We start from the raw sequence: 25,592 nt of genomic DNA, 5'->3' as shown, positions 1-25,592 counted from the left end.
ACAGGGCGCGTGGACGGATGTTGGACACAGAGAGAGAATATTTTGTGGATAATAAAGGGACACGTGTTGCTTCAGGATTGGCTGCTTGGATTTTTATCTTCTTAATAATTTGGATTCAATTATTTCATTGCAAATATTTTTATTTTTATTTTTTTTTTACCAAAATTCGTGATTTTTTTTTCTCTACAAATAGAGACTTGGATCATTTGATTTGGACACAGAAAAAAAAAAAAAAAAAAACCAATTTTTCACTCTCTTAATCTTATTATTAGCATTTCTTTTGAAGTTTTAGTCTTTGTTTAGTGAAATAGATCACGTGTTGTCTTGCATTTTAAGTTATTTGTGTCGCATGCTTAGTTTGTTGTATTGCATTTTAAGTTAAGAAAATAAAAATAAATTATTTAAATAAATTTTGTTTTTACAAAAAAAAAATGTTAAGTGTATCTTTATTTTAATTTAATTATAATTGATAATTGTAATTTTATATAATTATAAAAACAAAATTATAAAATTAAATAAGAATAAGAAATAAAAGGTGGTGGGGTAGAGTGTTGAATGAAAAAACCATTGAAGAGGTAAAAATTGAATGGATGTTGAATTAAAAGAGAGAAAATGATGTGGAGTGTTGGGAATTGAAAAAGTGGGTGTTGATGGTTATTGAAAATTTTCAACCATTGTATATGGTCTAAGAAAAAACAGTCAAATTCTACAATCCCCACTTAACTAATTTCTGTGCATCATTCATAATAATCATAAATATTACTTTTGATTTTAGACATCTATATGGATTCATCCATGTTTATCAACGCCTGAACAGCACAATGGTCACTGGTCACGATCATAGGTTATTATCGTTCGTGCAAACACGATGATTTGATCGATTTCCAAATGCAGGACACAAGTTCAAGCATGCCTTTTCTATTGATTCGAATTAAACCAAACATGGCTAGGATTTATAGGTGCCAACAATCAATAACTGATACCATAAACATGGAAAAGTACAACCAATCTTTTTTAGAGCATACATGTTCACATTGCACAAGACAAAACTATAACCAAAATTTAAAACATCATACCAAAAGTCATTACTATTATCAAATTTTCAGACATTGCTATCAAAGAGTGATTTTCTCACCTCATCATTGCATTAGACACACAATACTATAACCAAAACTCAACATAAGTTATTACTATTACCAATTTCAGACATAGCTATCGATGAGTGATTTCCTCATCTCATCGACGATGACACTAGGTTGCGAGTCCCTCAACTTGAAAACACTCTCAATAACAGAGAGTTCTGTTGCTGTGGTGTCTGAACCACAAAATGATGTCCAGTCGTTAACTATCATTCCAGCAGCTATCACTTCACTACCTCTGTTCACTGTTCCGGCCACCAAAGGAACTTGAAGAAGTGTAGAAAGTTCATCCAAATCTTCTATAGATGTGTGAGGGTGGACCTGCATCATGTGTATGACAATGATCAAAAGATGGTAAAGATGGAAAAAGTGTGAATTTTACGGGAAAAATTAACAATTTTACTCACCAAACCACCTCTGTTGGAGAGAGCACAAAAACTACCAACAAGAATATTGCCAGCAATGGTCTGCCTGAAAACTTCTACTCCGAGAACATCTGCAATTATCTCCTCAGTTTCCTGAACAAATTATTTCACAATGAATATAAGAGCAAGCAAAGATTAATCAAATTAAAAACATAAATTGATGTCTAAAGGAAGATAGTTTGAACCTTTAAGCTATAATGGGAAAACGTTAAATCAATGAACAGTGTGTTAATAATGACCCCCTACCCTATATATGAGATTAGCTCCACAGGCATCACAAATCGCAATTAAAAGAACAACTTTGAAGACCATCAAAACTTAATAAGGTTCTTAGCAGAGAACTGAAGTACTATGGTTGAAATTATGAACAAGGGCTTGTTTGATTGAATTGTTAAATTTTATGGTGATCATATTCAGAAAGACTATCAGTGTTCATGAGATAATTTGCCCATTTCCTCATTCAACAACATTCATGCTTTACATGAAATATAAGTTTCTCTTCAAATCTATTTCCAATCCTAAACATGAATAACTGATTAATAAGAGAGGGAAAAAAAATCTATAATCTACAATAAGACAAATACCCTGTCAAGATCGGTGTGAGTGAGAGCCACATGGTCATTACATGCTATACAATTTCCCAAAGCAGATAATTTTTCTTCTATCCTCTGAACAACAACTTGATCGGGTAGACTGTTTCTCAAATGTTGAAGTTCTGCAGCAATAACCATGAAAATACAATCAATACCATAAGTTCATATTCGTATAGCATTATATTACCACAAACAAAAGTGAAACATAAGATAAAAGAGGGGAGAGATTATTAACAGTCTAAAAAGCCATCCTAAATCATAGAGAATTTGTACAAATGGAAACGTGTTACGGCTTATCAATATCAGCAAAAATAAAGGAAAAAATGCTGAAAGGTACTTAGAGACTAGAGCGTTGATAAAGCTATGGCATGCTTTTTTTAATTGTTTTTTTATTACAATTACACAGTATCATTGGTGTTTGTTATGTTCATAGAAACGGGGAATTTGTATCGTCTCATATGTGCAGACAACAATCAGAATCATTGGTTTTGACGAGTAACAGTTTGCTATAAGATCTCCAGAGGAAAAGGGAAATTACAAATATGTTCGAATAGGCCATGCTACATCATATTAAAATAGCATCATATAATAACAATAGGAATTACCTTGATCTGTGGTGGTATGGGGCAAGAGAAGGCCATTCTTGTTTCCTACAAGAGTCAATGAAAAGGTAAGTTAGTTAGGTACGATAAAATGGTTATGATTTAAAAAAGGAAATTGATGCAGTAATCTCATTCTATGCAGAAAGAAATATGACAAAACCATCTCAGGAACGAATACTCCTTAAGGAATCAAAAGCGAATGAGGGTAAGAAAAGCTTTACCAGCACAAAGACGACCAACGATGCGGGTGCCAGCAATAGATGTCTTCACCACAGGGATAACACCACCTAACTCAGATTCGAATACACTGCAATAAGAACCATATTACTTTATTCGTCTAGAAAATTACCATAACAATTTCAAACTGTTTGAAACCAAATTCTAGTAACTTAAATTGACCCAAGAACTTATTTTCATTAGTTTTGAAAAGCATGAAAACCTGTAGAAGCTTTCAGAGCCTCCAATGGCAACCATACAATAGCCATTGGTAAGTTTAGAGAACACTCCAATATCACAATTATTCTCAAACTGAAGTCCTGCAGAAAACCAATAATCATTCAATATAGTAACTTAAAAGTATTAACCAGAGAAGACCATTAAGCGCACACACACACACGTGTCTGTATGTGTAATTATGTCTCACTTACTAGTTGCCATTGTTGAGACTGTCACAAATCTTTAACCCAGGTACACAAAAAGAAGATCTACATGAACCAGAATTCTAATTAGAAAACAAAATAAAAAAGTGTAAACAATACACACCTGATATAATCACTTGTAAGTTGTAACTCAGACACACTCGATAAAAGGGCAACAGGACTCACCTTATACTATAAATCAAGAAGTTTACATATATCATTAAGATTAAAACAGAACGATTAAGAAAAGAAAGTGTAAATGTGAGCCCCTAAGTATGTTATGTGACTATGCATAAGCATTCCATTTTGCACGCAGGGGTAAGGATTGTTTAAACCAACTCTCATGGGACAGTCAAATATATTTACATATATGTTATACAATAAATAAAGAATTTCACATGTTAAAACAGAACATTTAAGAAAAGAAAGCGTGAAATCTGAATCTGTTATGTATGTTATGTTATGTTATTATGCATAACCGTGCCATTTTGCATGCAGGAGTAAGGATTCTTTAAACCAACTATCAAAGAACAGTCATATATACTTGCATAATAACATGTAACATAACATATTTAGTACAAATAGAACTGATTATCAACGATTTCAAATGAAAAATTAAAAGAAATAAATGATGCCTCGGCTATAAACTCACTCAACCATTCAAAAATTCACATGTTTCTTAACTTGAAAACCATTTCCCTATTGAGTCTTTTAGCAACTACCACATAGAAACAACCAACTCAAAAAACCCACAAGCAATAACAATTCTTAACATCAGAAACCCTCAAAACAAACAGTCCTTACAATTGCTTCAAAAGTCAAAGAATCAACTTCAAAACTCCTCCTGTTTAATTTTTTTAATTTGCTTATTTTGGGTAAAGTGAAAAAATCAACCGTTAAAACTCTAATCACCCATGATCTATGAAGCCCTGACACATACGACACAGACACCGGTCAAAATTCGAAAAAAATAATTAATTGAACCTAATCACATGTGTCGTGCTCGAACACTCTATAGCACCGACACTTATGATCGAAGGGGTGTCCTGGTATCCAACATGCGTCAGTGCCCGACACTGACACGACACCAATACATGTTGGTTACATATAATTATATCATTTCCTCAAAATTTTATCAATGTAGACATGTCCGTGTTTGTGTCGCGGACGCCTTCCATAGCGTGTCCACCAACACCAGACACAACACAGACACCGACAAGTCAACACCGATTCAAATCTTGAGAAAAATTATATAATCCAATGTAATCACATGTAACCGTGTCAGACAGCCGTGTCAGACAGTTGTCAAACGCATGATACGTATACGACTCCCATCGGAAGTGTCGGTGTTGCTTCAATGCCCATGATTGTTACTCACATGCACATATCATCAATCATTAATTTGTTCATCAACAATTGATATTTACTCACTTAATTCTCACAAGTGAATTAATCACCTCCTTATGAAAAAATAAAAAAAAAAATCTTTTTTTTTGCTGCATTTCAGAAAAATTTCTACAAACATTCACATACTTCATCTTCATGCATATGATTAATTTAATTTCAGCAACACAATCTAAAAATAATATCACCAATAAAAAATCCTAATTCAAAAAACTAGTATAACATGATAAAGATAATAAATTTCCATTTAAAACTGGAACAAAAATTTCAGAAACAAAACTGGGGGTATTGATTTTGAAGTTGGGAAGAAAGAGATAAGAGAAGAAGAATACCTGAAGCGGCGATGAGAAAGGGACGGTGGTGGAAGCGACGGCGACCGAGAAGAGGTTGCCGTGTGTTTGAGAGATGAAACGAAATTAGGGTTTGTTTTTGTACTGCTCTTTTCCGTGGGGTGCACACATTTCTTTTTTATATTTCATTTTTATTTTAATTAATTTAAAATAAATGTGTGGAAAAATGGTAGTACTTTTTTTTGTTGAGAAAGGAAAAATGATCATACTTTGTATAACCCTCATCTCCATTCATTATATAACCCACATCTCTTTTTTTTTTTTTTTTTTGGTAGATAGACGAAATAGCAAAGCCATTATATAACCCAGATCTCTTGTTACAAATTAGATTAAATCATACTTATAAATTATATTAGATCATTCCTAAAAAAAATTATATTTGATCATATCATTGTTGCCCTTGCATTAATATTTCCTTGGGTCATTATGTGAGTCAAAATTTTAGAGCATATATTATCTTTTTATGAGGGAGTTTAGTGGCATTTTATCAAGTATATTTTAAGAATATTTTATTTATTAGTTTAGTGATTATATATTTACACATGTTAAATGTAAAAAATTTGGGATTCTAACTATGGTATTTACATATTATTATTATTGTTGTAACTACCACATGAGTTGTACTTACAGAACACATATGTTAAATATTTTGGTATTGTTAGTGTCGTTGGAGTATTTTTTAAACATTATAAAATAATCAATTATTCTTTTAAAAAATTAGATATTTTGATTTAAAATGTATTGAATACACGCATTTTTATAACAAAGAATGCACGCATTTTCATAAATATTTACCACTTATATTCCTTTATAAAGAACGTCTTAAAGACGCTCGTTAACATTTTCTTTGATTTTTATAAATATATATATATATATATATATATATATATATATATATATGTATATGTGTGTGTGTGTGTGTGTGTGTGTGTGTAATATGACTAACATAATAGTTAAATTCGAAATTTTTGTTGAAAAATATAATTATATTCAAAATGTTAATTGAAAATAGGCTCATATGCACTTTTAACCCCCTCCCCCGAGTTTCTATAACTAACGATGTTGGCCCCTCAAGTTTGAAAATCGTAAATTTTGTCTCTCAACTTTCACCCCCTTTGCAAAATTGTGGTCCTCTCTAATTTTGGTTTGGTCAAAGCTGATGTGCCGCGTTTTTTAGAGGATAAATCAAAAGCGAAGAACGCAAATTTGAAAGCGAAAATGATTGTGAATAACATGAATTTGAAGCGAAGATGATTGCAAAGAACACAGATGCGAAGAAGATGAGCCTTGAAGTTACTAATGGAGAATCAGCTCCATAATAGCACATAACATTCTTTTTTTTCACAAGAAGATGAGGCTGCTATGTCACTGTAACAAGCCATGAATGAGTAATGAAGAAGAAAGGAAAGGCAAGAGGGTTTGAAACGAATAAATAGTAGAAGAGTTTGAATCGAATGGTGAGGAAAATGAAAGGCAAATAATTCGTAACAAAAACATAAACAATAGAGATGGCTGAAAAAGGGAAGAACAAATCAAGAAAAAGAGTGAGCAATGAAGATTTGGGTGCGGAAGAAAATGTCAATTCCCTAATTTATGGAGAAGAATAAAAATGCAGTTATATGGAAGAAGAAGAAGAGTCACATGAGACCTGAGTTGATTTATTTATTTGTTAAAATCCACGTAGGCGGCTTATATGTCACTAGGTTTTTGAAAAAATGCGTCATATTAGTTTTGACCAAGTAAAAATCTGGGAGGGCACAATTTTGCAAATGGGGTGAAGTTGGGGGCTAAAACTGCGATATTTAATTTTGGGAGGCAAAAATCACTACTCCCTCAGTTCACATTTATAACCAAAAAACTATTTTTCAGGTTTATTGAATACATAATTTGTTTGGTGTATAACACAAACCAAATACATTAAATATTCAATGAACCTAAAAAAAATAGTTTTTTTGCTTATAAATATGACCGGATGAATATTTTTGAAAACTTGAGGGGCGCCAAAAGTGCCTTTTAGCCATAAAAATATTTACATTTAATTACAATTTTGGTCATTCTCTTTTACGTGGGGTGCACATGTTTTTTTTTAGAACGTATTTTAATTAAAAAAAGTAATAAAGCCTTTTTCTCCACTCATAATATATTGTCTCTTTGCGAGTTTTACTTGATTTACATAGGACTAATTTTTATCAACAATAGAAAAGTACCAATGAAATGACTAACATAGTCGCTAAACTTGAAAGAGTTGTCTACGATTTTTGAAATTGTTAGGTCAGATGTTATGATTGGATTCGAATCCCGACTTCTTATCTTGTATGTGTAGTTTTCAATGAGGATTGTCATTTTATCTATCTACCCAAAAAAATTGAAAGAATTTAACTAATATACTTTCTCATTGTACAATTATTTTACATATGCATCTAATGATATGTTGACATGTCAATTATGAATATGTCGACTCATGTGTTTTTGTATTTATTAATTGACATGACAACACATCGTCGAAGAAATGTGTAAAATAATTGTACACAGACATAGTATACCAGTTAGATTCAATTTGAAATATTAATTGAAAATATTTAGACTAAATTACACTTATTTGTTTACACTTTTATCCCCTATTTTTCATGAATTCGCGAAATAGACCACCCATTTTAAAATTATGGTTAAATATGTTTTTAGTCCCAATAAATATTTTAATTTTCCATTTTAATCCTTCTAAAAAGATAAAGTTTTTGAATGAGTTTTAAGTCAACTCATGTGTACCCTTCCATAAATATTCCAAATTATTCGTTTTTGCGTTTCTACCTGTTCAAGTTTTTCACCCACATTTAAGGTCCATGCTTTCAAGTCAGCTCATGTGTACCCTTCGAATTTATGAATGAGATTTTACATGAATGTTTAGAGTATTATAAAATCTCTCCAAAATAAAATAAAAAATAACAAACCATGAACTAACTATGAATTTTTAAGCAACAAAAACATAAAAAATTCATACGAAATTCATATTTTGTTAAAATAAAAAATCAAATTTTTGAATGATACACATAGTTGACTTAAAAGTAAGGACCAAAAGTGGGGATGAAAAACTTTTGGGAGACTAAAAGCCAAAGAAAAATAACAGGGGGCTAAAAAGAAATTTGATATATTTATAAGGACCAAAAACATATTAACAATTTCATTATTAAGATGCAGAGTTATACATGTTGGTAGGGGTGTACAAAATTCGGCCCGATCTTGCAATTTGTCCCCGCTCGAACGCAAGGGGTCGGGTTTGATTGAGTCAAAAAAATAAACAAACATGAACAAGACATAGACACAACTAAAATAGAGATCAGGTTCGGATTATCCATCCCAATATAGTTTTAAGACAAAGACGTTTTTTCAATTTTATTTTATACATTATTCTATAACACTCTCACTGTCTCACACTTCACTCTATTATTTCATACATAGACTAATACTTCCTAATTTATGAAAGTAACTTTGCATTATTTAGATTCATGCTGGGAATTTGGTATTTATACATGTAATGTGATGGGAATGATTCTACTACATATTTATACAAATACCAAGTTTGTGCAATGAAAAGTAAGATATGATTACACTGCATATTAATCCATGATCATAAAGTTGTTGTGAACATTGGTGTTAAGATCAATAAATGAAATTATAGTCTTTGTTCAAAGCCTTATCACAATGACTAGGTGGTCATCGTATAGGCTCATACAATTGGGAATGATTATTTTATTGAGTATAGTTGTCGTCCGAGTTTCTTTACTGTAACATTACATAGCTAGCTACTAGAATTAATATTGAAGTTGGGTTATAGTTAAAAAGAATTGTTGATTAATTCTTTTTCAAAATAGAAAGTTTATGCATTGGTGGTTTGTTTTGGGATCAACATAACCTGGTATTGGTATTATCCTATCCAAATAGGACTCGTACCTCATCAAGTATGATCGGGAGTGTTAGGTCAGGTTTGAATCAGATGCAACCCGACCTAACCATCCTTTGTACACCCCTACATGTTGGTACCTTCATAAATCTCAAATCACCATCAATCTCAAATCATACACCCTAAAATCATTTTCATTCACAAGTTGCATTCAACCCCAAATTACTTCCGGCTTTAATCGCATTCACCTGCAACCCGTTTACAACGTCGTTCGCTTTCCCATGAAATGCACTGTGAACCCAGGTTTGTGCTTCGACAATGAGATCAATTCCTCCACACCTCATTTAAGCGTTCTTCCGACGGGTCGTCCACACCTCCCTGTATCTCGTTGTTATGGTTGTCATCTCAAGTGAAAAAGTCGTATAAGCGGCCCCCTCGAAAGCCACCATGGGCTACTATATCTTCACCGAGTTGGAGATTCAACTTCTTTGTGGTTGTTTTATTTGTTTCATTGTTCTGTTTCTTTTTCTGTTTTCGGTATCACTTAATTTGCTTCAGGTTTGCACCTTATATGTTTGCTACAATGCTTAAGAAGGACTCACTTCAAATGTACTATATTTCGAGTAAGGGAATTATAGAGGCTATCACTAAATTCAACGCCCTTTCAACTACGCAAACGTCTTGTCAATATATGGCAGAATTGGTCATCTTAGAGATCACAAGTAGTCGATTTGAGCGAACACCTGCAAAAAAAATTTTTTGAAGTTGGATTACATCAAAGACTGTGAATCTCGATTTATTATTGACTTATGCTCATCTAAGTAAGAATTTAGCTTGGTTGTTAGGATTTGGATTTTGTTTTGCTATTGCCTTAATGCCTTCTGAAAGTTTAATATGCACCCTTAACATCTATCTAACTATCTTAATAATTCCTAACACATGAAGGAGGAATGTCCCAACTTATAATCCTTTTGATTGTATTGTTGCTATTTTATCATTTATGTTGTGAAAGTGCCTCAAAATTGAAGAAATTGAAATTCTGGAAGATGAAAATCGGTGGCCGATTTTCAGGGCACGGAGGCCGATTTTCAGGGCACGGTGGCCGATTTTGACCTGTTTTATTTGAGCTTCAGGTTCGGCAAAAATCGGTGGCCGATTTGGAGCATTCGGTGGCCGATTTTGACACCAAAAAATAAAACATAAACGTATTTTCGGGCCTAGATTTGTTCCAGTTTTATTGAAGATTCTTTTACTATAAATATAGACATTGTATCAGTGTAAACCTTGAGATAGAGGGGGCTGAAACAAGGGTTTAGAAAGGCAACAACAAAACTAGGGTTTGCATAAAGTTTGTGTCTTAGCAACAAACACTAGGGGTTTGAGGGTTGATTTACCTTGGAAAACACTATTAAGATTGAGTCTTTTGGTTATGGAAAGAGATTAAGACTTTGGGTAGAATTAGTCAGAAGACTTATTCTTGTAACCCATTGATATCTCTTTTGTAAGGTTACTCATCATTATAGTGAAACGGAGGGCTGCTCTCCCCCAGACTATGTCAATTTGGACCGAACTAGGTAAACAAATATTTTTGTGTTATCTCTTCTTTTCTCTCGTTGTTTTCTACTTTTGGTTTGTGTTTATAATTGTTCCATACACTTTGTTTTGGTTGCTTGACTATCTCTTGCTCCACACATCAAGTTTGTTATTGATGTGATTTTTCATCGAATTCACAACAATTTCAATCAATGTTTATCACAAGTCTTAATAAAAAATTTAAGTCTAAAACAACAAAATATTCCAACATAGCACAAGAGTAAACAAAAATACTCCCTCCGGTCCTTTTTATTAGAAACAAAAGTGAGAATTTTTTTGGTCTTTTTTATAAGAAATATTGACCAAGTTTCAAGTATGTTTGAAGCTAAATTTCATTTGTGCCCTTATTTATTATGAGAGAGAATATTAAAAGTAAGTAAGTTGGTGGAATAAAGAGTAATTAATTTAGGGTTATTCATGGAATTTTTTTAAATGTAGAGGTTAAATGAAGATAACTATTTTCAATGTATTTCCTTGGTCCTGATGTTTTATGTCTTTTATTTCTTGTATAAAGGACCGGAAGGAGTAGATGCTTAGGTCGCTCACAGTAGCGCTTTCTGGTTTGATTCCTCAAAATAACATCTAAATTATATCAATGTAATAGTTGAAATGTATGATTCCTCAAAACTAAAATGTTTAATTTTTCATCTATCCAAAATCATGGTCGTTTTGTTGTCGATTCGGATCTAAATGGTGCCAAGTACTGAAATACTACTTGTAGTATATCTTTTTTTATACTATTTTGTAGGTTATTATCATTTAATGATCATAAGTAGATGGAAAATACACTTTAGAGAGAGAAAAATAAAACTTTTATCTATAAAAAAGGAAGAAAAAGAAGGAAATAAAAACTACATATCAGACACAACATTATGATAGGAAAATTTCATAAATCATAGTTCAACTGACAAAGTTGTTACAAACTCTAGCATTATTATTAAGGTTCGAACCAAACTCCTATATTTATGTGTGCATTTTTCAATGATGATTGTCACTTCGTCCGTCCATCCAAAATAAATTATGATGCAATTTTGCAAGAATGAATCCAACAAAAATGCCTAAGATTGGGGGTGAAGGTCCCTCACCATGTTCACACATTATAAGACACTCAAATACAAGTAACAGCCTGGTCATAGCTTCACTTGATGGACATGTTCAAGCAAGCAAACAAAACAAAAATATAATATAATTTGGACCAAAAAAATATAATTTGGACAACTTTCATTATTTATATATTATTCAAAGGAAAATATTATTTTACAGCTAGACAAATCCAAAAACTATATGATTTATCTCTTGTACATTTTCTTCATTGACTCTTGGATCCTCATGGTTGATCTATTATTTATATTTACGTGAACATGACATCCCAATTCTTTATGTTAACCGAAACATGTTTTAAATTATTGAGTGAGATTTTCTATTTTAAATTGTTGGAAGTAAAAGATTTAACGTGTGTGAGATCTCTTGCAAATTGAACAAATTATTGTATAGGTAAAGGACTGTAATGAATTAGGGTAAATCTTAGTAAAAAAAACTGGTCCTATAATGAATTAGACAACACATATTAGTAAAAAAAAACTGTGTAAAGAATAGAAAATTTATACATGTATGTTCTGAAACTATAAAAATCTTGATCAAAATAGAGATGTTAAATATGAATGTTTTATGGTAAAAAGTCTAACAGATCAAAGATCTAATTTTAAACATGTACTTATGTCCAAGGCAGGGAAGATCTTCAGGCTCAAAAAACACTTACAAAAGTATTTACATTTACCTCCCTCCAAAGGGACTAGCAGAGCTCTAAAATGTCAACCTCTAAAATGACTATTACAATGAGACAGAGGGAGCATTAGGTTATGGAGAATAAAGTGACTTTAATGACATTAAATATAACTTTTATAAAAATTTATGTAATAAAATGCATTTTTAATTGAAACTTTTACATTTTTAAGGAGTAGTAATTAATTACCCTTAAAAAAATTAATTTAAAATGTTTAAAAAATGCTTCGAAAACATCAGTTAGCAAGACCTTTGAATCATTAGTAGTGGTCTAGTGGAAGCATAAGACTACAAAAAAATCATTTTCAATGCCCAAGTGTCACATGATGATTGAGTAAAAAGCAATAGGCGGAGAGGAGAGGAGAGTGTTTTGCGTGTAGGGAACAACTTATCTTTGGACAAATGTTGGGTGGATGTTAAAAACGTGACATCGTGCCACCAATCTCTCTCCATCTTCATCTTCATGCCAAACACAACTTATGCTTCTTTCATTTTTTAATTTTGTTAAATTAAGATTTGTATGTTATCTTATTTTCAAAAGTAAAATTTTCCTAACTTATATAAATACCGAGAAGTCAAATTTTCTGCTTTTTTTTTTAAAAAAATTTATTGAAAAATAATGTATTTTGGTCTATATTGCAGATCAAATATATTATATTCAATTAATTTTTAAAATGATTTTTTTATTATAATTGAGATAAAAAATAGTTTATAAACACAACTGTGAGTAAAATGTATAATTAAAAATTAAATATTTTTTTTTTTGTTTTGAAAGTGGTGCTTGAGACCTTTCATTCAAAATAATATTAACAATATAAATACTTAATTAATCTATTTTTTTTGTTACAATTAATCTTCCAAAATCACCACTTCTTCATAAAATATTTTTTTACTAGGAAGATATGTTTTTTTCAAGCTTGAAATATAATTTTTTTTATACAAACATAGACGATGATCATAGATTTCAAGACTGAAGGACCGTAAGAAAATAAAATCATGAATTTTAAGCTTAAAAATTCATATGAAAATGGACAAAAATGACCAAATTAAAATGGAAAAAAAAAATAAAGGACCAAATTGTTACCTGAAATTAAATTAAGAGACTAAAAGTGTAATTTTGCCCTAAATATTTTTATACTTTTATTCCTTTCTTTGTCTCTCATACATAAATTATTAGGAATATTGCTATTTTTTTAGGGAAGGAATATTGCTATTTAAAACTTACAACATGGAACACCTTTTTTATTTTACCAATAATGTTAACTAAAAGATAGGATAAGAACAAACACCTGAAGTAAATTCAAATCTATCTTCAAGTATTCAATACTCCAATAATTTTTCCAATTATTTCATTTTCCTAAACAAGAAAAAAAATACATTTTTATTTTATTTATTTATTTCCTTAAATTAGTCAAATATTGTGGCAGCTATTGCATGTTATAGACAGAGAGAGAAACGTTGTCCTTATAGTTTCTTGCACTGTTTGAGGTTGTTTTATGTTACATGTTTCCATCAAACTATAGTTTCTTGGACTTTGCAAAGTGATGATTGAAGCAACTTTAATCTTTTTGTGATCTTGTATTGTAAATTGGAACACTTTAGAAGCATTGAAGCTTTGAAGCTTTTTTGAGTTCAAGTTCAAAAGCTGAAACCAAACATACCTTTGATTAGTGTATGTATATCTTTCTTACTCAAATTCTTCTATTTTATGTTAGTTTAATTTATATGGTTTCTGTGATTTTTTGCATGACGAATTTGTTGGAGTAAGACATTAATCTGTGTAAACAAAGTTTAGTTTTTAATTATTTGTTTTGATGAAAATTTCAATTTTTCAAGTGATATAACAGTTTGGATTGGATTCGCATAAGGGGTTTGAACTTTGATCTTGCACCAATTGGTGGATCATGTATGGCCCACTTTGTGTTTCTCATGTTCTTCTTTGATATGCTACTAGAATTGGCTGATCCCGGGTTTTAAATGCTTCTGATGAGGCCACCGGCCGTATATAGACGATCCTTGATATTGCGGAGAATTTTCGTTGAATACAATTGATGCAGCTGCAATTGCAGTCTGATGTGGTTTTGAAAATATGAATTAAAAACTTCACATCACAACCACAATTATGGTTGCGGACCATTTTTTAAAACCTTGCAGCTAACTGCCAAGGTTTGATGTTATGTTATGTGTTTCGAACTCAAGTATGTTGTACCGTGCAACAGACTTGAGTTCAGAACAATTTTTTTTCTTTCTTTATTATGAATTAGTAGCTTATTTTCAGCTTGTAGAATCCATGTGTATAACTCAGCTTATTTTCAATTTGTAAGCTGACTCAACAATTTCCAGATTAGCAGTGGGAAATATACTCTTTGATAACCTATGCAGCACCGATGCTTCAGATTGAAAGCGTGTGCGTCATCCAATACGTGTTGGCGTCAAACACGACATTGACACGTTCAATAATTTTGTCTTCTCAAATTTTTACTGGTGTTGACATATTACATTGTCAATATTGTGTCTGTGCCTGTGTCAGCGTTTCATAGATGATAACTTCGGAACCCACTTGGGTTGGCCGGATGGTGTTGGCTTGGGACATTGCAGTATGCTCCTCCTCAAGGTCTCAGGTTCAATTCTCACCGGTGCCAATTTGGGTGGGCTAGTTTAGCTTCTTAAAAAAATAATAATTGATAACTTCGGGCCATAACTAGTTTCCTCATATGTGTAATGCTGAAAATTGTGGTGACTACAAAGAAAGTTGTTGGGAAAAAAGTCTGTATTTTATTGTCGAATGTTAAGTGACATGAAACTTCGATCACATGCTTAGGATTTGGTTCAGATTGCTGATGCATTTGTTGTAAATTAGGTTCCTATGGCATCATCAGGTGAAGTTGCTAAGAAGATGGATAAAGAAGAAAACGTAAACAATGGCGATGATGTGCATGATATAGAAAATGACGGTAGCTTGGATGGGAATGATGAACAAATTGGAAGGTATTGGTCACAGTTTTCTGAAAGGAACATGACGTACGAAGAACCACTTCTTGTGAAGAGGATTAACACTACCTCTCAGATTGCTATAGTTGGTTCCAACCTTTGCCCTATTGAAAGCCTTGATTATGAGTAAGCAACATTCAATTCCTTTTGTACAACATATAATCTTATTTACTGTAAAATTGATGGTTGAAAAATTCAATTATAAACACAGAAGGACAAAAAGATTGATCAGAGTTCGGTTAATTGTGCCTAGGTCTCTGATCGCATTGTGGCTTCTGTAGTTTTCTATTATTTTCTTCGATCACACGCTTGAGCGTCTGCCCAATATTCATGTTTTGTTATCCTAGTTGGTCGCTATGAGATTAAGTTGCATCAGACAAGTTTGTCGTTAGTGTCAAATTTTCAACTCTTCCTTCTAGTCCATCATTGGTTTTTTTTTTTTTTTTTGATATGATTTGTTTTAGTAACATTTATTGATTGTAATTATGCATTGTTACCACTTAACCTCACGATTAGAGTAATAAACAACAATTTTTGTTTGCATTATGTAGGCTGAACTACATGAATTATGTTCTGTTTGGATTGACATATTTCAGTTTATGTACTGACATAAGCATTTGTCATACTGTTTGGTGGAGCTTATTGAAACAACTTTTGACATATTCATACGTTGTTTTCAGCTTATTTTCTTAAACTCCGTGATATCTTTTACAATGGCTTAATCTTCGATGGAAACAAATTAACTTTATTTTATCTTTTTTAAAGAAATAGCTTATACATAATCACTTATAGGATAAGTGCTTATGCTCCAAGCGCTTAAAAAAGTTCTTTATCCAAACAGGACCTTAATAACAAAACCTATATGAATAATTCATGGTGATATGTCAAAAACAAAGCTTTTGAAATCTTATAACTATTTATCGGCCTATGAGAATTACGATTAGTGAGAACTTTGGAAAGGTTTTTAATGTGTTGGAATATCAATTACTGATGGAAAGAGTGATGATGTAAGTATACTTATTCCGTAATTTTCAGGGTTTTTGATAATGAAATGTTTAACCAGGACTGGAGGTCCAGGAAGAGGGTTCAGATATTCCAATATGTGGTACTTAAATGGGTATTTGCTCTTCTTATTGGATTAGGAACTGGACTTGTTGGTCTTTTCAATAATATTTCTGTCGAGAACATAGCTGGTTTCAAGCTGACTCTTACAACCGATCTCATGTCTAAACAAAGGTGAGCTTCCTTTTAATCACATATTCATATTCATTCAGGATCGACAATTTAAGTTCAAATATCTCTTCAATTCAAACGACGTGACAATGTTCCGATTATTGTTCATATATTCTCAAGAATAGTAGTTGTAGTGCAGATTTTTTGAGGCTTTTCTAGCATATGCTGGTCTCAATATGGTTTTAGCAGCTGCGGCTGCAGCACTCTGTGCTTTCATTGCTCCTTCAGCAGCAGGCTCTGGCATACCGGAGGTTAAAGCATATCTCAACGGCATCGATGCTCATTCTATTCTGGCCCCAACCACCCTTTTTGTAAAGGTGAATAATACTTGAACATTTGAAAATTAGTAAAATATCACGGTTCCGTTTTCGATAAATGTTTTTCAGTGAAGAATGAACATTATCTTCTGAGTAAGCTTTTTTTTGTACTTTTTCCGAAAGGGTTTGATACATGAAAAAGTTTACTATTTTCTTAATTATTGCTTGTATGCCATTGTATATATTAGTTATTGCAATATGTTTGGCATATCGTGCACTTTCTGTTTCCCTATGTTATCAGCCGTTGATTTCTGTAAATAATATGTAAAAGATAGAACTATTTCATTGCCTTACCTGCGTTGAAGCTTAAGTTTTTGTGTGAATTTGTTTCTTGACATGCTATCAGAGTGTCTACTATTTAATACTGAAAAAAGTCAATCCTTAAGGGCCTTAACCTATTTTTGTCTTGCATAAAAATATATAAACTTATGACTGATTTACAATCAAATTCTTACTTTTACGGTCATAAGCTACTATCTCTGACCATTTCAATGCATAGTGGATACGAAGTTTCTCACATTGAAATACAGAGATGCTGGAAATGTTGTTAAGATTTCATTCAAATAACACAAGTAGTCACTGATGTGCATCAAATGTGACATTTTATACAGCTCATAAAAAAATGTCACATTACATTCATTTGTGGTCTTATTTTGACTTGTATTTTCACTCATATGCCACAACGTTTTGTAGTTTCACAATGCTTAGCTTATATCAATTCTTCCTAATACTCGGATTTTCTCTTTTTTGAGAAAAAGAGACATGCATTGTCAGTGTGTGTAAACCAGTTTTGAAATGTGGCTACAAAGTGGTGGCCATATCCTGAACTCTCATTGGATGCTAGTATCAAGCTATTTTACACTGACGCTATGTCTCCTTTAAAGTCTTCTTTATATATATTTTTCTTCTATTTTATACTTGTCTTATTTTACAAAATGCAAACTTTGACTTTTTGAGACACGTTACGTTTCCTTATAAAACTTATGATTTGAACCATTTCAGATTGTTGGTTCAATCCTTGGAGTATCTGCTGGATTTGTGGTGGGAAAAGAAGGACCTATGGTTCATACAGGAGCATGCATAGCTTCTATTTTGGGGCAAGGCGGATCTAAAAAGTATGGTTTGACTTGGAGTTGGCTTAGGTATTTCAAAAACGATCGAGACCGACGAGACATGATTACTTGTGGTGCAGCTGCTGGTGTCGCTGCCGCCTTTCGATCTCCAGTAGGTGGTGTCCTCTTTGCCCTTGAAGAAGCAGCTTCTTGGTATCTATTTATGCTAAAATTAATCTATCTATCTCTCTTTCAACTTTGTGGTATCTTTTAAACTGTATACTTGTTAGTTATTCTAAGGTTCTGTTTAAGATGTTAATTTCAAACCAGAACATAGTTTGCTTTGAAAGTGAGTGAGTCCGAGGAAAAAGAAAAAACTAAAAACTAATGACATGAGTAGTGATAGATAATGTGAAATATGGTTTTAAATTGCAGTTGCACCCTCAGTTTCAGTTACGCTGTAAACTTTTATAATAATGAAAGTTCGGTTGATGCAGTCGAAATTGCTGTTGAGACCTCAATATTGCCGTAATCGCAGCTGCAGACTGCAATTTAAAATCATACGACCATCAATTTGTAAGAAATTAACATTCTAAGATGGTAAAATTGAATAGCATGAAAACTGATATTCTTTCTTATGGCGCATATATCTAGGTGGAGGAGTGCTCTTCTTTGGAGGTCATTTTTCACTACAGCAGTAGTTGCTATTGTTTTAAGAGCTGGAATTCAGTTTTGTTCAACAGGAAAATGTGGACTATTTGGTGAAGGTGGTCTTATATTGTATGATGTTGGTTCACCCCAAACAGAATTTAGTGCCGGTGACATAGTAGCAGTAATAGTCTTGGGAACTGTTGCCGGTATTCTTGGAAGCATATATAATTTCCTCGTCGATAAGGTCGTCCGTACATATAGCATCATCAATGAGTATGTCCTCGCATTCAAGTTGAATGTTTTTCGTCAATTTACTTGCTTCTTTCTGATCACGGTCATGTTTGGATAAGACGCTTAATTAAGCACTTATAGCATAAACATTTATCGTATAAGTGTTTTTCAAAAAAGCTATTCTAGAGAGCTTATGGAAATAAGCTTAAAACAATGTATGGACTTGTCATAAGCTGTTTCGATAAGTCAATCCAAACATGATTAGTCTAATCTAGTGTATTAGCACCATAACTAATGGTTCTATCTTTTTCTTTTTGTTGCAGAAAAGGTCCATTTTTCAAAATCTTTCTTGCTGTTGCAATTTCTCTTTTGACATCATGCTGTTATTATTTCTTACCATGGATTGCAAACTGTATCCCTTGTCCTACCGATTCAAAGGTACCATGTCCCTCTGTTGACGAATCAGGAGAATACAAAATCTTTCAATGTCCACCGGGATACTACAACGATCTCGCTTCCCTCTTTCTAAACACCAACGATGACGCTATTCGTAATCTATTCAGTCCTAAGATAACCAAAGAGTTTCATATTTCAAGTTTGTTTATCTTCTTTGCCACCGTTTACTTTCTTGGAATACTCACTTATGGCATTGCTGTTCCATCTGGACTTTTCATTCCTGTGATACTTGCCGGGGCTGCCTACGGCCGCGTTGTGAGTAGACTATTCGAACCGATCACGCAACTCGACAGAGGATTCTTTTCTCTCCTAGGAGCTGCCTCCATGCTCGGTGGCACCATGAGAATGACAGTCTCAATTTGTGTTATATTACTTGAACTCACTAATGATCTCTTGTTACTTCCACTTGTGATGTTGGTCTTATTAATCTCAAAATCTGTGGCCGATATCTTCAACAAAGGTGTCTATGATCAAATCTTGAAGATCAAAGGACTTCCTTATTTGGAAGCACATGCCGAACCTTACATGAGGAATATAGCTACACGTGATGTTGTCTCGGGTCCATTGATGACCTTTTCTGGCATCGAAAAGGTTGGGAATATATTACATGTTTTGAATACTACAGGGCACAACGGGTTTCCGGTCATTGACGAACCGCCTTTTGTGGATGCACCAGAGTTGTGTGGACTAGTACTGAGGTCTTATTTACTAGTTTTACTAAAGGCTAAAAATTTTACTAGAGAGAAGGTTTACGCGAATCCGAGTATCTTAGAGAATATTTCTGTGTTGGATTTTGGAAAGGCGGGATCAGGAAAGGGAGTTAAACTAGAGGACTTAGATATCCAAGATGAAGATTTGGATATGTATGTTGATCTTCATCCAATAACTAATACATCGCCGTACACTGTAGTTGAGACTATGTCACTTGCTAAAGCCGCTATTCTTTTCCGCCAACATGGACTCAGACACATGTGTGTTGTTCCAAAGAGCCAAGGGGTATGATATTACTTGCACATACATAATAATAGTCGATATAACATGCACACACATAACACGTAATAGGTTCATTAAAACAAACTTCCATAATTTTCTCATCAAGTATTGGAATTTCGTACTTTCATCTCTCAAGTTAGTTAGCCAAATAATTTTTCAGATTTAGCTTTTTTATGTAACATCTAACTGATAAAAGTACGAAATCTCTACCACCGATGAGAAAATCAAAGTATAGTATCACATGCAAGTTCATCGCTATACTTCCTTGATTTTCTCATCAATGATTGAAAATCTTTACTCGTATCCAGAGTGAATTAGCCTCTTTACAGAAGTGAAATGGTACACCACTTTTCAGTAATTGTGGTCACATAAACACGTTACATTTATACATCTTTTTCGGCATTATTTGGCGATTCCAAATTAGATCAGGCAATTTTACAACTTCTATTGTTTCATTTGGTGCAAAATTTGCTGACAAACTCTACACTTTGCAGAGACCTCCTATTGTCGGGATTCTAACGCGCCATGATTTCATGCCGGAGCATGTTTTGGGACTTTACCCTGATATCAAGCATCACAAATGGCACTGAGAAAGGAATCTCAATGAAAAATGTAATTCTTTGTTCTTGATTGGAATGCTGCATTCCTTAGCTGCATGCAGATGATCAAAGTTGTTGCTACATACATTGAGTTCAATAGTTCTTTACAGAACCCTTTTGAAGGAAGAAAAATGCTGCTAAAAGATGCAAATGCTGCATAGTTTTGAAGGGGGTGTGTTTATAAACAGTGTGATATATCATATATGTATTGTTAATATATTTTTTTTCATGGAGTCAACTTGATGCTTTTGAAACATATAGGTACCAGTCAACACCAATCAGTGTTGAAGTACATTTTGTCAATAAAATTTCTTCTTCATGTTGCTTGTTTGATTTATATTTTTTGGATGATTTTGTAAAAGCTATATGATATAAGTTTTTTTGTATGATATTGTTAATTTAGGCAAGTGAAGTGGCATTTTATAAGACTGTTACCTTATTCATATACTAGGTTGCATAATAGAAACTATATGTAATTTATCTGGTTTTGACTATATACAAAAAAATGTTCTGGTCTCAAATATAGGTAAATTTAACTACTTTCACCATATTTAACTAGTCCACAAAATGCAGCTAAGGAATGCAGCATTCTAATCAAGAAAACCATATATTTTGAGGGTAAAATGTGTACAACAAGCTTTCTCCAGTTCAAGTGGATTCTTCTATTGTAATTCAATATATTAGTGGTAAAGTTTTAAGGAAACTTTGGAATTTGGTTCGGGATTTCTTATCTAAATTTGGCTTCATGATTTACCAAAAAAAAAAAAAAAAGATAAAAAATGGCTCCATGATCATCTGAGAAGACTTGCTCTTGTTTCTTATCTAAAGAATTGCAGTTGAAAAGCCGTGTCACACAAAACTAATTTGTTATTTAATTTGTTTCATTTGTTAATTAAGAAAGTACACAAAACTAATTTGGCTTATGAATTGTAGGGCTTTAGTGGGAACAGTGGAGTACCACATTTTTGTCCACGTGCTTGTCATGCAAAGAAGCTAAATTCTTGTGTTAGCCCCATTTAGCACTAGCGTGACTTAAGTCACGTATGGTTTTGTACTAGCGTGAGTTAAGTCACACTATTTGTCTTAAGTCACGTAGCATTTTGCACTAACGCAAGTTAAGTCAAGTAAGGGTAAAAATGTCATTTATTTTGGGAATGAGCGAATTCATTTGAGTAATGAGCAGAATTCCTTCATCATGACACTCGGGCTTTGTGATTCTGACAAAACGGCGAATCATTTATTTTAGGGTTGTAGTTCGTTCTTTGGAAACATTTGGTAACTTGTTCGAAATTGGATAGATATATTTCTTCTGCGGTCCTTTTACGTTCATCTTATCATTTTACTTAATTTCTTGTTGAGATGGAAGGACAGTTAGCAATGCGTTGGTTTCAGGAGAGACCAAATTTGGGATGACTACTTCAGCAAGTAACTGATCCTGCAAAACAAAGTTAGGACAAAATAGATTTTTATAATAAGAAACTATGTGATCAGCTATCTGGTTCTTTTCAGTGAGAACATGCTCACCATCTTGAAGAGTTGTGATAAGTTTGGTTGAGGTTTTGATTTTTGCAATTCTATGGAAGTACTTAGTGTTTTTGTCCCCTTCCAAATGCCAATTCAATCTATAGCTTTTTCTTGCCAAAACATTTTTTCTCTATTTAAAGCTTCTTCAGAAAAGGGGTGTCTGGTGGGTTTAGGAGGGTGATGAACAGTGACCACAAAAATCAGCAGAGCTTCTCACTCTAAAAAACATCTCTCTCATGTTTCAAACTTGTCTCAATACCTGAATTATAAAATATTTATTCGAATGAACTTAAATTTCAGCCACATTTACTAATAATTTAAAAATGGAAAAATTAACATTACAAATTTTACATTCCTTCGTTAAAAAATAATAATAATAATTTACATGAATTATATTTTATAAATTATTATTATTATTTAAAATGATGACAAATAGATAAAATAATATTTAAAACAACTATTAATTATTAAAATATTATTTCTTTTGTACGTGGGATCATATAATACATATTTTATTACTTCTTTTAAATGTGGGATCCGTTAGTTACCTAGGAGAGAGAGAGAGTCCTTATATAGTTACCTGTTCCTTAACGGGGAGTGATCCTTGTTAAGTAAGGACCTCTCAGTAGTGATGCTCTAAGAAGATGAAGATCACCAAAGAAATTTTTTATTAGAGTTGATGAGTTCTTTTTTTCACGGACTAAGATTGGGAAAATTAGATTGGGAGATGATGAATTTGGAAACAAAGATTGGGAGAATTAAAGCATCACGTTTTCCTTTCTTTTCCATTTTCTTTTTCAATTTTTTTAAGGGTTAATAGGTCTTTACCCCGTGTAATTTATGTTATTTTTGGTTTTTTCCCCTGTAATTTCTTTTTGATTTACCCCCTTGTAAATAAAATTTGTTTTGATTTACCTCCCTAATAGGCCAAACAAAAACCAATTTTTTTTTATAAGAAATTTTCGTTTTTGTTTGGCCTATTAGAGAGGTAAATCAAAACAATTTTTTTTACAGGGGTAAATAAAAAAAAATTGCAGGGGGTAAACACTTATTAACCCTTTTTTTAATCAAAGAATTTCAAGTGATTTTTTTATTTAATTTTTAATTAAAAAAATTGCCTACGTGGCATCCACCTCACTTAAGTGAGTGGCCACATGGGCTTTGACCCGGTCAAAATAGGAGGGGACCATTGAGTTGCAAAAGCGGGTGAAGTTGGGGGCTGTAAAGTTTTTTTTTTTTTTTTTAATAGGGGGCCAAAATTGCTACTGAGTCAAATATAAGAAGTTGATATGATTTTATTGGCAAAATTACACTTTTAATCCCTTAACTTAATTTCAGGTAACAGTTTGGTCCTTTATCTTTTTTTTCATTTTAATATGGTCCTTTTTGTCCATTTTCATATGAATTTTTAAGCTTAAAGTTCATGATTTTATTTTCTTATAGTCTTTCTATCTTTAAATCTATGATCCTCGTCTATGTTTGCATAAGAATATTAGATTTGAAGCTTGAAAATGTATATAAAAATGGACAAAAAGGACCAAATTGAAATGAAAAAAAGATAAAGGGCCAAATTGTTACCTGAAATTAAGTTAAAGGACTAAAAGTGTAATTTTGCTGATTTTATTTCATCATTTCTATGTTGAACAATTTTTTGTCAGACTTTACTTATTTTTCGGCCGAACTTCAGATTATTAGAGACATTTTCCCCTAAAAATCGGATGAGAGGGTTCTTGCAACAAAAAAAAACTCGATATGATAAAAATAAAACAAAGTACTACAATCAATGAAAATTAAGAAACTAATAAAATAAAAATTTAGTACATTTTTTTTTGTGGTGTCTGGGGTTCGAACTCCGGACCTTGCATAATATGCATTGTCCCTATAGCTAAACTCACGAGGAAAAAAAATTAGTACATTTCATAACAATAAAATAATTTTTTCAATATAATAAACTAATTATAAAATGAAAGAAATTTTAGAAATATTTTCAAGCATTTACATTGTGTAAGTAATAAATTGTAAGAAAATAACATTAATAGTTTTTTTTTTTAGAGAAAGAAAATAAGATTAATAGATAAAAATAGGATTAAAAAAAGATGTCAATCACATATTAAATAGATTAATTATGGTTAAATATTTTTTATAGCACTTACATTGTGTAAAATAAATTGTTGCCGTGAGCGGATCGAGATTCTCTCCATTGAAAATTCTCAAGTTTTCTCATGTGGAATCTCAACCATCAATCATGAGAGAGAAAGTGATAATTAATAATGAAAAGTAGTTGTTGTATTTTAATGGTTGAGAATGAAAATGGATAAAATTTGAGAAAATTTTCAATTGAGAAGATCCAAATCCGTCATGAGCTTAGCTCAGTTGGTAGGGACAACGCATAAAAAATGCAAGATTCGAGGTTCAAACTTCAGCCACCACAAAAAAAAAATGTAAGAAAATAACATCAATAGATAAAAATAAGATTAAAAGATAAAAAGATAAAAAAAACAAGGTTAACATAAGATTAAAAAAGATGTCAATCAGATATTATATAGATTATTTAAGGTTAAATATTTTTTATCGCTATAAAAATGTAAACTTTCTTTAGTCCCTACATATATTTAATATTCTAAAAAAAATGATTGTCATCAAATAAGAATCCACATCAGCTTGAGAAATATATATTTTAAATTTCGTTGCATTCACGTGGCTCATTAGATTTATTATTTTTATATAATTAAACAATTTAAATTTCGTTGCATTCACATGGCTCATTAGATTTATTATATTTATATAATTAAACACATTTTATTCATTTAAATGTTTTAATTTTATTTTTTTGTGGTGGTCAGGGTTCAACCATGGATCTTGCATATATTATGCATTGTCCAAATTAACCGAGTTAAGCTCACAATGACTTTAAATGTTTTAATTAACATCAATGGTATCTTTTTATAAGAGAATCAATTAATTTAAATAAAAAATGTGTCCCGATTTATATTTTATTTTGAAGGACTTAAATTTACTTTTACTTTCCTCAAGCAAATTTTTGTTGATTGATATGACGATAGCAATATGAATTTAGGATGGGTTGAATAGGTTCCCTCTAGAAACAATTACGCGCAGAAAT

General features: G+C 32.1%; 2 protein-coding genes across 4 annotated transcripts; one reads left to right on the top strand and one right to left on the bottom strand.

Annotated features, from left to right (window-relative positions):
- Positions 1-931: 931 nt before the first annotated feature.
- Positions 932-5,284, bottom strand: LOC11414055 (eukaryotic translation initiation factor 6-2). The gene is made up of 8 exons (XM_003619711.4): positions 5,134-5,284; positions 3,407-3,463; positions 3,199-3,295; positions 2,981-3,066; positions 2,763-2,807; positions 2,149-2,279; positions 1,547-1,657; positions 932-1,460 (listed from the first exon to the last, which is right to left on the bottom strand). The coding sequence occupies exons 2-8, from the start codon at positions 3,414-3,416 to the stop codon at positions 1,203-1,205; spliced, it is 738 nt and encodes a 245-aa protein (XP_003619759.1). The 5' UTR covers positions 3,417-3,463; positions 5,134-5,284; the 3' UTR covers positions 932-1,202.
- An 8,554-nt stretch (positions 5,285-13,838) lies between these two features.
- Positions 13,839-21,354, top strand: LOC11412647 (chloride channel protein CLC-c). 3 transcript variants are annotated; one of them, XM_003619709.4, is made up of 8 exons: positions 13,839-14,096; positions 15,285-15,541; positions 16,451-16,651; positions 16,788-16,965; positions 17,968-18,230; positions 18,672-18,941; positions 19,223-20,351; positions 20,843-21,354. In XM_003619709.4, the coding sequence occupies exons 2-8, from the start codon at positions 15,291-15,293 to the stop codon at positions 20,936-20,938; spliced, it is 2,388 nt and encodes a 795-aa protein (XP_003619757.2). In that variant the 5' UTR covers positions 13,839-14,096; positions 15,285-15,290; the 3' UTR covers positions 20,939-21,354. The 3 variants fall into 3 exon arrangements, with proteins under 3 accessions (XP_003619757.2, XP_039691050.1, XP_024641269.1); XM_039835116.1 differs by lacking the exon at positions 13,839-14,096 and having other exon boundaries at positions 15,403-15,541; positions 16,558-16,651; XM_024785501.2 differs by lacking the exon at positions 13,839-14,096 and having other exon boundaries at positions 15,403-15,541; positions 16,479-16,651.
- Positions 21,355-25,592: the final 4,238 nt, after the last annotated feature.

The sequence above is a fragment of the Medicago truncatula genome, chromosome 6, assembly GCF_003473485.1.
Source record: "Medicago truncatula cultivar Jemalong A17 chromosome 6, MtrunA17r5.0-ANR, whole genome shotgun sequence".
Lineage (NCBI taxonomy): Eukaryota > Viridiplantae > Streptophyta > Magnoliopsida > Fabales > Fabaceae > Medicago > Medicago truncatula.
This window is presented reverse-complemented; position numbering and strand designations above follow the sequence as displayed.

What these genes read in the sequence shown, in the direction of transcription:
- LOC11414055 (XM_003619711.4), bottom strand. An exon ending in CTCACACCGATCTTGACAGG is followed by an intron (nt 1,658 to 2,148) that starts GTATTTGTCTTA and finishes TAATTTGTTCAG; the next exon opens with GAAACTGAGGAGATAATTGC. An exon ending in TCTCCAACAGAGGTGGTTTG is followed by an intron (nt 1,461 to 1,546) that starts GTGAGTAAAATT and finishes CACATGATGCAG; the next exon opens with GTCCACCCTCACACATCTAT.
- LOC11412647 (XM_003619709.4), top strand. Translation starts at nt 15,291, where the DNA reads ATGGCATCATCAGGTGAAGTTGCTAAGAAGATGGATAAAGAAGAAAAC. An exon ending in ATTGAAAGCCTTGATTATGA is followed by an intron (nt 15,542 to 16,450) that starts GTAAGCAACATT and finishes CGTAATTTTCAG; the next exon opens with GGTTTTTGATAATGAAATGT. An exon ending in GATCTCATGTCTAAACAAAG is followed by an intron (nt 16,652 to 16,787) that starts GTGAGCTTCCTT and finishes GTTGTAGTGCAG; the next exon opens with ATTTTTTGAGGCTTTTCTAG.